The sequence below is a fragment of the Panulirus ornatus genome, chromosome 39 (assembly GCF_036320965.1).
Source record: "Panulirus ornatus isolate Po-2019 chromosome 39, ASM3632096v1, whole genome shotgun sequence".
Classification (NCBI taxonomy): Eukaryota; Metazoa; Arthropoda; class Malacostraca; order Decapoda; family Palinuridae; genus Panulirus; species Panulirus ornatus.
This window is the reverse complement of record NC_092262.1, coordinates 13,585,185-13,604,659: the sequence shown is the minus strand read 5'-3', so window position 1 is coordinate 13,604,659 and position 19,475 is coordinate 13,585,185. Positions and strand designations below refer to the sequence as shown.

At 37.4% G+C, this 19,475-nt stretch overlaps 1 protein-coding gene across 5 annotated transcripts in view; it reads right to left on the bottom strand.

Moving 5' to 3' along the window:
* per (period circadian regulator) overlaps nt 1-19,475 on the bottom strand; it is a 99,603-nt gene that overhangs the window by 59,236 nt on the left and 20,892 nt on the right. For all 5 annotated transcript variants that reach the window (XM_071685208.1, XM_071685206.1, XM_071685207.1 and 2 more), the window contains exons 4-12: nt 18,283-18,467; nt 17,618-17,761; nt 13,898-13,983; nt 12,610-12,811; nt 10,149-10,364; nt 6,085-6,270; nt 3,339-3,493; nt 2,927-3,046; nt 2,486-2,689 (exon numbers count right to left, since the gene is read on the bottom strand). In XM_071685208.1, the coding sequence (XP_071541309.1) occupies nt 2,486-2,689; nt 2,927-3,046; nt 3,339-3,493; nt 6,085-6,270; nt 10,149-10,364; nt 12,610-12,811; nt 13,898-13,983; nt 17,618-17,761; nt 18,283-18,467 (1,498 nt within the window). The remainder of the gene's footprint in view (nt 1-2,485; nt 2,690-2,926; nt 3,047-3,338; nt 3,494-6,084; nt 6,271-10,148; nt 10,365-12,609; nt 12,812-13,897; nt 13,984-17,617; nt 17,762-18,282; nt 18,468-19,475) is intronic.

Genomic DNA, 19,475 nt, shown 5'->3' with positions numbered 1-19,475 from the left:
CCTACATCCCTCACACCCTCCATATGTGCACACATAATTCATTCTCTTTCTCTTAGTAGTCTTCTCATATATTCTTCATGACAACAAGCTGATCTTCACATCCACTCCTAAAGTCACAATGCTCCTCCTTAATTAAATTTTGTTTACATATCACCATCCTCTCAATCACCACTCATCCATATACCTTCCCAGGAATACTCATCAGTCTTATTCCTTTGTAATTCAGACATTCGTATTAGGGCACTATTAATGAATTCTGCCTCTTCTTAGCCACCTAACCTTGAACAATACAAACATTCATGAGCCTGACTAACTAACCAATAACATCAACCTCTTTCTGAGAAACTTAGCAACAACCCCAACCACTCCTGCCATAATTCATCTTATGCATGGTTTTCATTACTTTCTTTTGGCCATACCATTTGCTAGAACTCTCTCACTTTGTAAGTCACCATGACCCAAACAAATAATTCTTCCACCATATCATCTAACATATTACTGACCCTTAAACAAATCATTCTTCCATCATATCATCTACCATATTACTGACCCTCAAAATACTTACTCCATCCCTTTTTCATTTCTTTCTTTGCTACCAAATCCCCATTTGCTCCCCATATTGTTGCTCCCATTTGTTCTCTTATTCTCCTCACTATATTTACCTTCTTCAAAAGCGTTTTCTTATTCTCTCTTGAGTTCATCAATAATATCTCACCCCATCTCTTAATTGCCTTTTTCTTCTGTTCTTGTACTTTCCTTAACTTGCTGACACTCTCTCTTGTATCAATAATATTTCCTTTAAACTTGTTTGCCATTTCCCATCTTAGTAAGGTAGTGCAGAGGAAAGATAACTGAGCTGTATGAAAAAAAACACTTAGCCCCTTCCTTTATTCATTCTTTTGGAGATTATAAATACTGGGGAGCTGGACTTCCAATTCTCTACTCCTACCTCTCTTAGTTACCTTGTGCAACATCCAGGAGATACATAGTTAGAATTCTTTCTCCCCAATCCTAAGGGACAATTCTTTTCCATACCTGTTTACCATTTCTCACTGTAATGATGCTATGCCAAAAACAGACAAATACAATGGCCTCACTTACTTGCATCCACTCTCTACCTGTTACGTAGAATGTATTGAAATCATAGCCCAACATACACAACCAAGCTCCACGGCCCAATCCACGGTTTCCCCTAACCACTTCATATGCCCTGGCTCAACCCACTAACAGCATGTCACCCCTTGTATACCACATCAGTCTAATGAATTCTATCTAATTCATATATCTTATCCTCTTGAATGTCCAAACCCCAATACCCTAAAGCCTCTTTCATTTCAACCTCCCATCTCCTCAGTCTTTCCCTCCCTCTTTCTCCCTCCAATTCAAAGTCATCGCTCATCCTTGCCACACCACTCCAGAATATCCATATTAGCTCTCTCAAACATAATACACTTCTACCCATCACTCTCTGTATCCACCCTCTTCTCTTCTTTTGCTTTCATAACCTAAGACTTGCATTCATACAACACTGCCGGGGCAACTATACCTACTATACTTTAACCACTTCATCCACACATTCTTCACTGCAATCAGGATCTTAGCCAACTTCCTGCCCTATGGCTTATTACAGCTCCATGGTTCAATGCAATACTAAATGCATACCCAGATATTTAAAACTCTCCACTTCCTACAAGTCTTGACCATTTAGGCTCACTTTTATACCATCCTGTCTCATCTGGCAACACTAAATTACCTAACTTTTGTTTGCATTCACTCTAAACTTTCACTAATTCCACTTAACTTTGTCACCCACATCTGGAATTTCTCCCTTGAGTCTGCCATCAAAGCCACTACACCTGTAAACAAGTGATTAAACTCTCATGACCTTAACCCAAGTATGCTGAGGACTTGCCCCTCACTCTAAGACACTTGCATTCACCTCTCACGTCACCATGATGACATCACACATCCTTGACAAAGGCCCAATTTTACAAAGAAATATTCATCCTCCTCCCTTCATAGTCGGACACATGCCTTACTGTCAAAGTAAAAATTCCTCACTGCATTCAATAACTTCCTATTTACATAACATATTCATATAAATTCAACTTGGTGTCTCTGTCAACCCTGTCATATGCTTCTACGGATTCATAATTTACACAAACAATCACCCTTTTCTCCAAATATTTCTTACACCTATTCTTTAAAGCAAAATCCCTGGGGACAGAGAAGATAATTGCTAACATATATTCTACTTGGAAAATGACTACAGGGGAGGGACAAGGTGCAGCAAATCCTCCCCATCTGTTCAGTATTCTCAATTTACAAGAGGAGAAATAGAGGAAAGTGCCAAGAAAAGATTTTTCCTCTCAACTCTCAATCATCTGTTCCTGACACTACTGCCATGCAAAAGTGAACAGGTATGAAAAAACAAAAAATTAAACCTTAATAACAACACTCTTTTAGTAACACTTAATATACTTACAGAGTTGGGATGAGTGGGTCCTAACAACACATTAACAGGATGATGGCTTCTCATTTTCTGCTGTGATGCTGTTCGCACTGCAGGACCGTTCTCATTCTTTTCCATGCTGTCTAGTTGGTCTACAATAGAGCTCATCATATGAGCCAGTGTTCTCCTCCTCATTTCTTGAGGCTCTTTACTTGGATCCTTGTATATGGCAACTGGCTGTAAAGAAAGAACATGAAGCTAGAACCAACCAGAAATAGGAAGCATAAATAAAAACATGGCTAATACCAAAAGAAAAATGGAAAGTTAATGCTGGCTTTAGATATACACAACACATGTACATAATTACCAGTTCCCATTCAGGTTAAAAAGTTTTTAAGTTTAAAATATCTAAAAAACTTATAAGGTTGCTATTGACATTAAATAATTTTCAATTAACCATACAATCTATCTTACCTCAGCCAATAATTCTATTATTTCATTTTGCACTTTCTGTGCTTCCTTTAAGACTTCTTCTGAAAATGGAGGAACAACCTTATCAGCTGGATCTAAGAATATTGCAATGTCACTGGGACCCTGTAATAAAAAAATTTTTTAATTGGACTGAGCATGAGAAATCATTACATATGTCAAAAACCCAAAAGTATATGTATCTTGAGACATGAAGATCTCTTCACTCTAAACAAAGTCTCTTCTAAAACCATTATCTGCATTCAATTCACTTAAATAAAACTGTATCTTTCATTAAAATCTACTAGGAGAATGAAAACATTTTCTCCAGTATATACAAATTATATCCTAAATCTCAAAGTGATAGCCAGCAATAATTACTTTATAATAAATATGAAATAAGCTACTATTAACTCACCTTTAACACTCTATGTTGGCCAATAATGGAATCAACTCTTTTTGTCCATGGATTGACAAAACATAACCATTCTGTCTGTAGAGTAACATAACTGCCATTGAAGGTACGAAATCTATAAGGTTTACTCCTGTGAGGTTTTCCCTGTTCCCTCACAACTGAAATAGACAACACTCTGTCAAAAATCAAAATCAAACAAAAACTGTGCTATAACATATATTCATAAATAAATTTTGCAATCTAATTGATTACTGACTAAATATTCATCACCAAATGAAAAAATCACCCTAGTTAATGGTATAAAATCTACTTATACAGGATTGTTACATAAATGATGCAGCCTGCTTAAAGGGTCTAGGATGGATTTCTTTATGCTGAAATTCTGATCCTTTCATAATGTAATCGTTATGTGAAAACAAGTTTTGTAACACTCATGAAAATAATCAATACTATAAAATATGTAAGTCATTTGTATTCTTAATTAAGGTCTTCGCTAATATATTATGACATTAGCAAACCTGTCATTATTCTTACATAAACGACCATTACATAAAATCTAAACAAAAGAGATCATCATTCCCTGACTTACTGGTTACTAGGACTTCTCAATTCAGGCGCAGAATATTAAAAAATAACTAAACAGATTTCCACGTGCCATGTAAAATTATTAGAATTTACTCCGACCCTCCACATGAAGGCATTTTAAGCCTACATAATTCCACTCACTGCTCTTAGATTTGATGTCAACCAAAGTATTATATAGAAAAAAATATTAAGTTCATTAAGTTCACTAGCAACTTTACCTCCACACATTACAGAAATCATTTAAATAAATGAAAAAGTCCCCCACACAACTAATCAATTTCTGTAACTGATTACACATTTGGAGATTAAACTGGTCAATAAATGATTTTCAGCTAAAATTTCTCATGGGTAACCCAAAGAATGTCAATGTCAGAAATAAAAAATAAATAAATATATAAGATTATGCATACTTCCCTTTACTTTGAGGACACTACTCTTCGTTACCTACACACATGAATGACCTGCCAAAAGGACTGGTCTCATAACTGAATCTGTTTGTGGATGATGTACAGGTTCCAAGAAGTAAAGGATGATCAGAATTGCACCAACTTAAATAAAAGCTTGGACACGTTCCAAAATTGGTCTGATATATGAAACCCAATTCAATTAAAGGCAAACTCATCAATGCGGGACAGTGAAAAAGAAATCTGAAAGCAAACATAATCTAGCAGGAAACAAGCTACAGGCATTTGAGCATGAGAGAGACTGTTGGTTGAAAATGCATCTAACCAATCTCCAGGAAAATTGGAATGGAGATAAAATGTTCTGGTGACTACATTCTTTATGATGGGCTTCAGTTAACTGAAATAAGATATGAAAACTTGACAGCTCTATTAAAGCTAAACAAAACGTAAACAAAATTCTCTCCCTAACAAGAAGCTAAGACAATTGCTGATATCAAATGGTAAAAGTATCCATCACAGGAGGGTTGCCACTACCTTTAATCAAGTCCTAATTACAAAAGTTCTCCCACATAGTCTCAAAATGAGCATTAAATATTAAATGAACTATCACCAAATAACAGGATTAAGTTATTTAACTCATTCATTCAAGATATCAAAGAAAATCCACAAAAAATCAAAGCAACTAGATGGTGTGATTACAAAACAATATAACATGATTATGTAAGCCCAACATTATATAAAAACAAGGGTTCATCTTTTTTTCTTTTTAAACTTTAAGTTTTATGAAGATATTCAAAAAGCCCATTCACCTTGGAATAGGAAGTACTCACAAGCATCAACCAAATACATTACTCAATCCTTGTCCAGAGACAAATGATTTCAAATGACTCAAAACCAGCTAAAGACACATAAAATTCTCTGGTGCTTTAAATGTACTCAAGTTAAATTTTGGTTACAAACAGAAGTAATTCATAAATGTCCCAACAAATAAACAAAAAATCCTCAAATCTAACTAAGAAGAAATTTTACTGGTATTCTATGGGCAAGGTCCTTCCATGAAAGACAAAAACTCTGATTAACCTGTCATCTCCAATACACAATCAAGCCTAGTTTATGTCCCTCAAGGTTGCCTAAGTATATAAAGTAAAGGACACTACACTCATGTGGCATACTGGAGAAAAGGACAGAAGAATATGTGAATGAATGAAGAGAAAATTGATAAAGTCAGCACCAAATAAATATGTGATGGATGATCAGAGTGAAATACTTCACAAGGGACCAGTTGAATAAGTACATAAAGAAATTTCGATGACTGAGATGCTTCAAGGATGTTCTACATGGACAAAACTACTCACAAGTAAAAACAGTACATCAATCATTGAATTACTAATTTTTGAAATAATGAAAATAATGATTCATGAAATGAGGTAACCCAAATATACAAAAACCATTTAAAAAATATGAGAATAAAGGGAAGAAAATTGGGATATAACATATTTTGGTTTTTTTTTTTAAATAGGGAACCATTTTGTGTACCAGCAAATCAACTTCAGAGTGCAAAAGGAAAATTATTTGATCTAACTCTCTTTTTTTTTTGATTTTCCAAAAGAAGGAACAGAGAAGGGGGCCAGATGAGGATATTCCCTCAAAGGCCCAGTCCTTTGTTCTTAATGCTACCTCACTGACGCGGGAAATGGCGAATAGTATGAAAGGAAAAAGAAAGTAAATATCACATTCCAAAATAACAAATGTATAATTACCCTCTTCATAAACAGATTTCAGAAGTGGTAGGTCCTCTGGGTGGTAACATTCAAAGACAGAATTTCCTGTGAGGTCCTGTGGTAAATGACCCAGGTAGGGGATGGCCTCAGGATCATACTCTGAGAAGTTGCATGATGCAGAGTGTCGAATGCTAAAGCTACCCATTGCTGGTGTCTCTTCAGGTACTGGCAAGTAAAGAATTATCCAAGTTAAAGTTGTTCAATTATAGTTTTATGACACAAATCTACAAGAAACAAGGAACTCCGTGCAATCAATTTCAACCCTGAATAAACTATGGCAACTGATTTTGATGAAAAAAAAATCAGTCTTTTCAAATTACTGTGAAATTGATAAAATTCAGCATCTCAGAAAATTATGATACTTTTAACAAATTCAGTAGCCCTCACAACTTATGTCACCCAAACCACACCTAGGACAACAAGGATTTTTTTCGATGGGTGGCTTCCCATTCACATTTCCATCCGCAGCAACTAACCACTACATATCTTTTTCTTTTTTTGACATCTGTACAATGTGAAACCAATAACTGGCTCCCTACTTATGGACATATATCCATACCCTGAGTGTTCCTAGACTCCACTTGCAAGTGGTAGCATCATTAGTCACCTTCAACAAGGCAGTATTGCCATCATAGGACAGAAAGGAGTATGGCCCTTATATCTCAAAGGAGCCCATCTCACCCTGCTCCCAAATAGGGTGGAGCCCTGAAGCAGTAAGAGCTCCCAAAAAGGTTCTGAGGTTGCATAAGTGACTAACTATCTATGTTTTGTTACATTACGAAAATGTCACCAATGCCTTTCTAAATAAATCATCCAGGAAGTCAACACAATAATTCACTCTAAATAAATCATCCAGAAAGTCAACACAATAATTCAAAGTAAATTGTATGCTATAAAATCACGGTGTGTTAAAATGACTGACAAAACACATTTTTTTTTTTTTTTTTTTTTTTTTTTTTTTTTTTTTTTTTTTATACTTTGTCGCTGTCTCCCGCGTTTGCGAGGTAGCGCAAGGAAACAGACGAAAGAAATGGCCCAACCCCCCCCCCATACACATGTACATACACACGTCCACACACGCAAATATACATACCTACACAGCTTTCCATGGTTTACCCCAGACGCTTCACATGCCTTGATTCAATCCACTGACAGCACGTCAACCCCTGTATACCACATCGCTCCAATTCACTCTATTCCTTGCCCTCCTTTCACCCTCCTGCATGTTCAGGCCCCGATCACACAAAATCTTTTTCACTCCATCTTTCCACCTCCAATTTGGTCTCCCTCTTCTCCTCGTTCCCTCCACCTCCGACACATATATCCTCTTGGTCAATCTTTCCTCACTCATTCTCTCCATGTGCCCAAACCATTTCAAAACACCCTCTTCTGCTCTCTCAACCACGCTCTTTTTATTTCCACACATCTCTCTTACCCTTACGTTACTTACTCGATCAAACCACCTCACACCACACATTGTCCTCAAACATCTCATTTCCAGCACATCCATCCTCCTGCGCACAACTCTATCCATAGCCCACGCCTCGCAACCATACAACATTGTTGGAACCACTATTCCTTCAAACATACCCATTTTTGCTTTCCGAGATAATGTTCTCGACTTCCACACATTTTTCAAGGCTCCCAAAATTTTCGCCCCCTCCCCCACCCTATGATCCACTTCCGCTTCCATGGTTCCATCCGCTGACAGATCCACTCCCAGATATCTAAAACACTTCACTTCCTCCAGTTTTTCTCCATTCAAACTCACCTCCCAATTGACTTGACCCTCAACCCTACTGTACCTAATAACCTTGCTCTTATTCACATTTACTCTTAACTTTCTTCTTCCACACACTTTACCAAACTCAGTCACCAGCTTCTGCAGTTTCTCACATGAATCAGACACCAGCGCTGTATCATCAGCGAACAACAACTGACTCACTTCCCAAGCTCTCTCATCCCCAACAGACTTCATACTTGCCCCTCTTTCCAGGACTCTTTTGCATTTACCTCCCTAACAACCCCATCCATAAACAAATTAAACAACCATGGAGACATCACACACCCCTGCCGCAAACCTACATTCACTGAGAACCAATCACTTTCCTCTCTTCCTACACGTACACATGCCTTACATCCTCGATAAAAACTTTTCACTGCTTCTAACAACTTGCCTCCCACACCATATATTCTTAATACCTTCCACAGAGCATCTCTATCAACTCTATCATATGCCTTCTCCAGATCCATAAATGCTACATACAAATCCATTTGCTTTTCTAAGTATTTCTCACATACATTCTTCAAGGCAAACACCTGATCCACACATCCTCTACCACTTCTGAAACCGCACTGCTCTTCCCCAATCTGATGCTCTGTACATGCCTTCACCCTCTCAATCAATACCCTCCCATATAATTTACCAGGAATACTCAACAAACTTATACCCCTGTAATTTGAGCACTCACTCTTATCCCCTTTGCCTTTGTACAATGGCACTATGCACGCATTCCGCCAATCCTCAGGCACCTCACCATGAGTCATACATACATTAAATAACCTTACCAACCAGTCAACAATACAGTCACCCCCTTTTTTTATAAATTCCACTGCAATACCATCCAAACCTGCTGCCTTGCCGGCTTTCATCTTCCGCAAAGCTTTTACTACCTCTTCTCTGTTTACCAAATCATTTTCCCTAACCCTCTCACTTTGCACACCACCTCGTCCAAAACACCCTATATCTGCCACTCTGTCATCAGACACATTCAACAAACCTTCAAAATACTCATTCCATCTCCTTCTCACATCACCACTACTTGTTATCACCTCCCCATTTACGCCCTTCACTGAAGTTCCCATTTGCTCCCTTGTCTTACGCACCCTATTTACCTCCTTCCAGAACATCTTTTTATTCTCCCTAAAATTTACTGATAGTCTCTCACCCCAACTCTCATTTGCCCTTTTTTTCACCTCTTGCACCTTTCTCTTGACCTCCTGTCTCTTTCTTTTATACTTCTCCCACTCAATTGCATTTTTTCCCTGCAAAAATCGTCCAAATGCCTCTCTCTTCTCTTTCACTAATACTCTTACTTCTTCATCCCACCACTCACTACCCTTTCTAAACAGCCCACCTCCCACTCTTCTCATGCCACAAGCATCTTTTGCGCAATCCATCACTGATTCCCTAAATACATCCCATTCCTCCCCCACTCCCCTTACTTCCATTGTTCTCACCTTTTTCCATTCTGTACACAGTCTCTCCTGGTACTTCCCCACAAAACACATACACACAGTAAAGATTCAATCAGCATAAACCAACCACCCTTCCAACCCCTCTTAAACTCTAATCTTTAACCAAACATTCACACATTTGAAACAATCATCTCTCAGTTATGTAAAAGATATATCTCTTGTCTGTGTTCTACACATCATGCATCCCTCAATCAATGCAAACACATGCTCATTACATCATAAAACCCTTCATGCACAAGACGCAACTTCAATGCTGAAGAAAACACTTAATCATCAAGTATCCTGCACTCACCCCACAATTAGGAACTAAATGTCACCATACATTTTGATCTATGGTTTTATCCCATGAACATGGCCTAGCTTTCTGAGTGTTGCAAAAGCTCTAAAGATGGGGATCCAGGGCAGGAAGGTAAGTTACGATATTCATTCAAATAATATAATGGATCAAATGCATGCAAAAATACAACTTTTGTGGGAATCAATTTTAAAGAACAAGGATCCTCAACTATAACCTTGCAGCTTGCATAAAGGGATCCTCACCTACAACCTGCCAGCTTGCATTAGTTAACATGCTGTTGCATTTTGTCTTACATGAAGAATTGAAGGACTAACTATAAGGCATATATCAATGCATTATTAATAAATCGTAAGTGGTAACATAAATTATCAGAGTCATCAAAAGATATGGTTAAAAATATGTTAGCTAAAAATACAATGGCCTTAAAGAACAGTAACCAAGCTTAGAAAGTCCAAAAATCTCTAAGTCAGATTCTAAGGCGACTTACCTGTGTAAACGCTCTTTATGGGAATGACTTCTATTAGCAGAAGAGAGGAGTTGGGTCCATAAGTTGATGCAGTCTCATCTGTACATGTGGCATCATGGAATTTCAAATTCATCTTGCATGGCTTATAGTGAGTGCGCTTATTGCGAACTCCATACCCTGATGTCTTCAGGCCGTGGTATACTCTCATCCGACAAAAAAATGATTTACCATAATTATCTGTAAAACCAAATATCTTCTTCAAATCACATTATCACAACAATATATATGTAAAGTACATTTCATGTATTACATTGCTAATTATCTGATATACTGTGAGGTAATGGTATTAAATTGCTGACCTTGCTTAAAAGCTTCATCAGAACTGTTGATAACTATTCATCTATCAATCTATATCTCAGACTCTCATTACTTTTGTGAACTCCCTGAAGGGGGTGGTCAATGCAATAAGTCTCTATAACAGGCGAACTTCAGTCCTGCTATTGATAACATGTACAAGAAAACTAAAGTGACTCAAAACGAAAGTTTTATGAGCTTAAATCATCTACCTGGAACAAAAGCACTCATGAAGAATATGACTATGTTGCAAGTTTTCAGGAATAAATACTAATCTAAATCAAATTCAAGAGAATCAATATAAAACCCTGAAGAACCCTGTGTGTGAAAAGCATACAATCCTTACCAATGCAAATGTTACATCAAACTCTGCACTGACATAATTGCACACGTATACTTCAAATTATGGAAAAATATTTGAAAATACTAACATATGGAAAAAATAGTAAACATTAAATTTGGACTGTTGGGTGTTAAGTGTATACAATATCTACAATTACAATGTGGCTAAAAACCTATTCTATTCAATTTACAAGAACATTAAGAACTACCAAACAGTCCACTGCACAAGTAAATTTAAATTTAAATTTAAAAAAAATTAAACTCCCATGACCATTTTCATGTCATAACCCTTCCTACATGACACTCCAATTGATAAGCATATGTGGAAATGTGTTGGGAGGAGATACACATTAAGTGAGGGGGTTAAACGCATCTGGAGATCCAATCCCCTCTTGTTCTTCTTCATGTCATCCTATACCAATGAGTCAAATTAGGTGATGACGGTCAAGAAATGTAGAAACATATAAGAAATGAATACACATTAGATGGGGGATTCAGCCCCACCTCAGGGGTCCACTTCCAACCCCTGACCTTCTTCATGCCATCCCATATCACTGTGTTAAGTAAGGTGCTGGGTGACAAATGTAGAACATATCAGGAAGGGATTACAGGTGGAAACCAGCCCCTCTTATAAAATTTGATGGAGGATCCAAAACCCTAACCCTTCATGAAATTCCTCATATCCTTTTGTATCAATAATTCCTCATAGCCTCCTGTATCACTGTATAATGCTCAGTGCTGACTGATCAAAAAATATTGAATCATTCAGAACAGATATCCATTAGATAGGGAGGGTTCATCTCTCTCAGGTGACTGTCTCCCTATTAATCTCCCTCATGTCATCTACTTTCAATGTGTTAAGTCTGCTGATGACAGATCGAAAAATACATGTCAAATCTGGTGCTGATTATCAAAATGTGCGGAAAATTTTCTGAGGAAGCAAAACACCCCTCCCACACCATAAAATTAGAACACCTTCCTCATGACTTCCTGCATCACGCTGTCAAGTTTGGTAATGACTGATCAAGAAACATGGAAACATACAAGGAACAAACACAAACTTAATAAGTTGTGTGACAGTGAAAAGAATGTTCAAGAAGATGGGGCCCAGTTAGTGTAAAACTCCCTCCCAGTACAGTACAAATAGGAAATTACATTTATCAGTATATCTATATAGATTAGGCTAACATCCTGGGAACTTAATGGTTCCAGCCATATTCCAAATTTACCTTAGTCCGTCTTCTTTCTGTTCACTGCTAATAACTCCAAATCTGATCTACCAATGGAACTGGTAACAATTCTAATAATGATACGAAGTAAACAGATATGGGTTTGATATATGGCAAATTGCTGAAACTAAACTGTTGCAGGGATGCTTAATTACTTATCAATGACACCACAAATAATATATTTTTTCCATACCATGTGCGTAATTTTGGTTATGAAATCTAAAAATTAATGTGTCAATAAAATCCTTCCCAAAATCAGATGTTGCAAAAATCCAAAATATACAAACTTACATCAGAATTTCTATGCGTTACAAGAGCAATATCATGGCATAGATATAATATCATTTTACAGGAAAAATCTATACAAAATGATATGCAGAATCCATTATATCAATAACGTAAAAGCAAAAGATTTTCATATGTTTCTATCAAGTTAATAGAAGTTCCAGAGTTCTGACTACTGGATTAGATGAAAAAGTATATATCCATATATATGAAATCTTTGGCAAAATAACTAATTTCTAAAAGCAATGTTATAGACTAAATCAACATTTTACCTTTGATTGAATCACTTCTAAATGGCATATTCAATCCATGAATAATCTTGGATGATAGGTTTATGGAATCCTTTGGGTAGACAAAGTCAATAAAAGACTGCCCAATGAGCATATCTTTAGGGAAACCGAGGACATCAGTAATGGCTGGAGAGACTTGGAGCACTGTTCCATCTTGGACACTTATCGCCACTGTGAAACCACGCTGAAAACAAAAGACATTTATAGTTTTGGAGATGATTAATCTAAACCAAAAGTGACCCTACTATCAATAATTGCAAAAAGTGGCCACAGGATTGAGATATTTTACTTACCTCTTGATAAGTCTTTGAAGTCCTAAAAACTAAGAATAGCCCTATTTCATACCATATCCAACCTAAACTATCAAAACTATGATGTATACTAGCACCTATTTAGATCAGTATCGCACTGTCACAAAGCAAAGATGCTATGTGGCTTACCACCTGAGCAGGTTAACATTATCCCAAACTTCATTGTTACACAATTATCATAAAATCACTTTAGCTCCACAGTCAAACTTGTTACCTGACTTAACACAGCTAACCTTTGCCTACCCTCCTTCTCTCCACAAATGATCTCATACGACACTTGGGCAACCTGCCACAACCACAAGAGTAGCAGCCCTCATCACTACAACATTAAACCAAGAAGTTTCATTCTTTTTCCCATTAAATCAAAGCTTCTTTGTCTCCTCTTTAACATCAAAACCTATTCATCCTTATGCTGACATTTCCTGAATACATAAACTCATTTCTTCTCCATTCCTTTCTGAAACTCAAACTCTTTCTCATACTGAACACATCTCTCCTACATCGGACCTATGCAACATCTCTGGGTAACCAATTAGCTGGATAAGACACATTATTCTTTAACACTCAAAAGCATAAATGAGTTTTCTCAATATCAGAGTAGCTTTGACTTTGTCACCTTTTAATCAAAAGAATCTTTCACATCCAATAAGAAAACCGCGAGTGAAATCAGGAGATATGTAATGTCAGCTGTTTTGATAAAAAGCTTCTTTCTCTGGAATGCAATAAGCATCACTTCCAAATATAACAAGTGTGGGTTTTTTCAGATGCTGAAACCAAGTATCTGAAATGAAATTTTCCTATTTTCAAAATTTCATTACCACACATAAATATCTACCTTTAAAAAGCTGCTCAGATGGAAAACTTAATCTACTTAATATCCCTAAAAAGAAAAAAAGTCAATCAGAATAAAAATGCAAATTTACACAAATGAAAGATAAAACAAAAGCATCATTACTTACAGCACTCTTGAAGCTCTTGAGGAATGCAGCCACATCATGAGTGTCTCGTGGCAATTGTATTAGATCTGGACTAGCAAAGGGAACACCTGCAAGGGGAAAAAACAATGAAGAAAATGTGTAAAGGAATAAATGAAAATGAAAATGCAGAAGCCTCATAAAAGTAGTCTAAAAGTTATTTTTTTTTTTTTTTGCTTTGTCGCTGTCTCCCGCGTTTGCGAGGTAGCGCAAGGAAACAGACGAAAGAAATGGCCCAACCCACCCCCATACACATGTATATACATACGTCCACACACGCAAATATACATACCTACACAGCTTTCCATGGTTTACCCCAGTCGCTTCACATGCCTTGATTCAATCCACTGACAGCATGTCAACCCCGGTATACCACATCGCTCCAATTCACTCTATTCCTTGCCCTCCTTTCACCCTCCTGCATGTTCAGGCCCCGATCACACAAAATCTTTTTCACTCCATCTTTCCACCTCCAATTTGGTCTCCCTCTTCTCCTCGTTCCCTCCACCTCCGACACATATATCCTCTTGGTCAATCTTTCCTCACTCATTCTCTCCATGTGCCCAAACCATTTCAAAACACCCTCTTCTGCTCTCTCAACCACGCTCTTTTTATTTCCACACATCTCTCTTACCCTTACGTTACTTACTCGATCAAACCACCTCACACCACATATTGTCCTCAAACATCTCATTTCCAGCACATCCATCCTCCTGCGCACAACTCTATCCATAGCCCACGCCTCGCAACCATACAACATTGTTGGAACCACTATTCCTTCAAACATACCCATTTTTGCTTTCCGAGATAATGTTCTCGACTTCCACACATTCTTCAAGGCTCCCAGAATTTTCGCCCCCTCCCCCACCCTATGATCCACTTCCGCTTCCATGGTTCCATCCACTGCCAGATCCACTCCCAGATATCTAAAACACTTTACTTCCTCAAGTTTTTCTCCATTCAAACTTACCTCCCAATTGACTTGACCCTCAACCCTACTGTACCTAATAACCTCGCTCTTATTCACATTTACTCATAACTTTCTTCTTTCACACACTTTACCAAACTCAGTCACCAGCTTCTGCAGTTTCTCACATGAATCAGCCACCAGTGCTGTATCATTAGCAAACAACAACTGACTCACTTCCCAAGCTCTCTCATCCACAACAGACTTCATACTTGCCCCTCTTTCCAAAACTCTTGCATTCACCTCCCTAACAACCCCATCCATAAACAAATTAAACAACCATGGAGACATCACATACCCCTGCCGCAAACCTACATTCACTGAGAACCAATCACTTTCCTCTCTTCCTACACGTACACATGCCTTACATCCTCGATTAAAACTTTTCACTGCTTCTAACAACTTGCCTCCCACACCATATATTCTTAATACCTTCCACAGAGCATCTCTATCAACTCTATCATATGCCTTCTCCAGATCCATAAATGCTACATACAAATCCATTTGCTTTTCTAAGTATTTCTCACATACATTCTTCAAAGCAAACACCTGATCCACACATCCTCTACCACTTCTGAAACCACACTGCTCTTCCCCAATCTGATGCTCTGTACATGCCTTCACCCTCTCAATCAATACCCTCCCATATAATTTACCAGGAATACTCAACAAACTTATACCTCTGTAATTTGAGCACTCACTCTTATCCCCTTTGCCTTTGTACAATGGCACTATGCACACATTCCGCCAATCCTCAGGCACCTCACCATGAGTCATACATACATTAAATAACCTTACCAACCAGTCAATAATACAGTTACCCCCTTTTTTTAATAAATTCCACTGCAATACCATCCAAACCTGCTGCCTTGCCGGCTTTCATCTTCCGCAAAGCTTTTACTACCTCTTCTCTGTTTACCAAATCATTTTCCCTAACCCTCTCACTTTGCACACCACCTCGACCAAAACACCCTATATCTGCCACTCTATCATCAAACACATTCAACAAACCTTCAAAATACTCACTCCATCTCCTTCTCACATCACCACTACATGTTATCACCTCCCCATTTGCGCCCTTCACTGAAGTTCCCATTTGCTCCCTTGTCTTACGCACTTTATTTACCTCCTTCCAGAACATCTTTTTATTCTCTCTAAAATTTAATGATACTCTCTCACCCCAACTCTCATTTGCCCTTTTTCTCACCTCTTGCACCTTTCTCTTGACCTCCTGTCTCTTTCTTTTATACATCTCCCACTCAATTGCATTTTTTCCCTGCAAAAATCGTCCAAATGCCTCTCTCCTCTCTTTCACTAATACTCTTACTTCTTCATCCCACCACTCACTACCCTTTCTAATCAACCCACCTCCCACTCTTCTCATGCCACAAGCATCTTTTGCGCAATCCATCACTGATTCCCTAAATACATCCCATTCCTCCCCCACTCCCCTTACTTCCATTGTTCTCACCTTTTTCCATTCTGTACTCAGTCTCTCCTGGTACTTCCTCACTGGGGATAGGGGAGAAAGAATACTTCCCACGTATTCCCTGCATGTCGTAGAAGGCGACTAAAAGGGAAGGGAGCGGGGGGCTGGAAATCCTCCCCTCTCGGTTTTTTGTTAATTTTCCAAAAGAGGGAACAGAGAAGGGGGCCAGGTGAGGATATTCCCTCAAAGGCCCAGTTCTCTGTTCTTAACGCTACCTCGCTAACGCGGGAAATGGTGAATAGTTTGAAAGAAAGAAAGAAAGATATATATATATATATATATATATATATATATATATATATATATATATATATATATATATATATATATATATATATATATATATATATATATATTTCTCTTAATGCTTAACATTTTCCATATAAATGGGTTGCATCATGAAGACAATTAAACCCTAGAGGAAAAAATCCTCGCCTGACTCCTTCTTCTGTTCTTTCTTTTGGTAAGTAATACAAGTAGGAAGAATTTCCAGTACCCTTGATTCTGCCTTTCTTAACTGCCTTCTAGGCCAAGCAGGAGATTAAATAGGCTGTATTATTTCTGTGCTATCCCCAGAGAAAAAAGAAAAAAAAATTAGTGAGCAAGTAAAATCTTACAAGACAAAACTTGCATCATCAGCCAAAGCTTTATGTCTCTATATCTAGCTTTACTTACAAAATGACACACAATTCTATATGGCTCAGGGATGAAACTGGATTGAAAGCATCACAGAAAATCATCAGCCTGTAGTGCTACAGGTGCTATGTTATAACCTTCCATGAGTGTAAAATATACGACAGAATACCAATCATCAAAACAGAGAATGTAAAAATTTTAACATGATCTAAAATATCTTAAGACTAATGAATTTCTATGTGGCATGTAAATTCGAGGTAACAGAATCACAGTACTGCCATTTAAGGAGAACTATAATGCTTTTAACAAACTACAAACATACACTAATAAAGTTGCTATACACATTTAAGATGAAACCTACAACCTGAACTATCTACTCTAGAAAATCACGAGACAAAGGGTCCAGTTATGAACTAAAGTCCTCACAGATGCCAAAATCTACCTTCCAGATATCTAAATGAATATTCTGCTACCAATTATCACTCATACAGACAATCCTAGGCAAACTAAGTATAAGCTTGGTAAATTCACAGTTTTGGTAACATGTATAAATTCATTCACTCAAAACCCTCTTAAAAGAGTGAAAGCATATCAAAATTATCAAGTTCATTACCTTGCTCTGCAGAACGTTCCTTGATCTTTCTGATATAATTAAGTGCCTGAGTATAAACAAGGGTTGGCTGGTCAGTCCGATCATCTCTGTCATTGGTATGGCAACTGAACGATGAAGCACTCTCATCAATTCCAGTCACTATACCTGTAGTGGAAAAATGGGAGGAATTAAATACTTATCACATTGATATTCATATACTGTACACTAAGATCTTAAGAATTCATTTCTATAAATATGTCTAGCATAGTCTCTCCTTCCTATCACCACCTAAAACAAATGGGTACAAGATAGCTAAGGCAGAAATACACTGCCACTTAAAATCTATTTACTTTCCTTTGAATCCCTCACAAGATATCTCATATCTAATCTTATCAAATACTTCACATACAAAAAATAATTCTCAGTCACTACACTACTGCAATTTTCTCTTAAACTCTTCATGTTAATTAAAAACTTTATGCCAAACGTTTTTTCTAAAACACTTTATACCAAACATTTTTTCTAAAACAATTTATACCAAAAATTTCTTATCACACACTTCTTAATAAAAAAATTTCCTCAGGCACTTCATATCAATAATTTACTTTCTGATTACATCATTCTAACATACTCTTTTTCTCCGACATTTATACAAATTATCATTATGTTCATTTTTTCCAACTTACTATTAGCAGTCTCACTAGCCAGTCTAGGGTCATGTTCCTCAGTTCTTGTCTTCTCCTTCTCTTTATCTTTGATTTCTTCCTTGAACTTTTCTGCTTTCTCCTTCAGCAGCAGTTTATCAGTCTTCTCCTTTGGCTTCTTTCTTTTATGGTCTTTATGTTTTACCTCCTTTAATCTATTTTCACTACTGTAAGAAGAAGAATATAAAGATATCTACTATCAGTTACTTTCTACACATCAAAACAGTGCCATGCTATCATATACATACTATACTTAATGTAGAAGAGGCATCTAGATGCAAAAGCCTCTGAAAAAGGGATCCTGAGTAACACATCAATCCCCTCAAAAGAGGTACTGTGGCAATCATGGATAAATATGTTTATACATATATGTTAATGGACTCTGCCTGCTTGAGGTTATACAGTGAGTAAAAATTCACCTTTAGTAAAACTGTATCATCATCATCATACGAAAAAGATTAGTCTCATCAAAGAACTCATGTCAAAGGAGTCTATTCTGTCCCTACTACTGAGTATAATGCAACTTTGATGCAATAAAAGTCACTGGATGGGGTTCCTGAGGTTATAGCCCCAGGGCCCCTTTGTGAAAAGGAATACCAAGACAGGAATGGCAAAAGGTGAAAGTAAACAAACTAAGGAGAGTGGATGAGAAATGAGAGGTATTTAGGAAATCAATGTTTCCATGTGTGAGATAAGTGTGTAATATGCATAAGGTGGGATGTGAGCATGTGAGAAAGGGTAGTGTAGTGGTAAAATGAGGAAATTAAGTTGTTAGTGAGAAGGAAAAGACAGTTGTATGGACATTACCTACAAAGGAGTGTGTGTGATTTGAAAATGTACAAGAGGGATTGACAGGTGAAGAGGAAGTGTAGGGACAGAAAAAAAGGGGGCAAATGAACATTGGATTGAGAGAATTGGCAAACTTCAGGAAAAATAGGAAAACATTTGGAAGGAGGTGAATAATGTAAGGAAAACAAGAGGTCACTTGGGAGTACCAGTGATGGAAGCAGATGGGGTGAAGAGATGAAGTGAGTACTGGGACATGGAAGTAAGCAAAGCGAGATTGAGCCATGACAAGTTATGTATTGGAAAAAGAAGAGGTGATGAAAACCTTGCACCATAAGATGAAGTGTGGCAAAGCAACTGGAGTGGATGAGATTGTACTTGAATTTCAC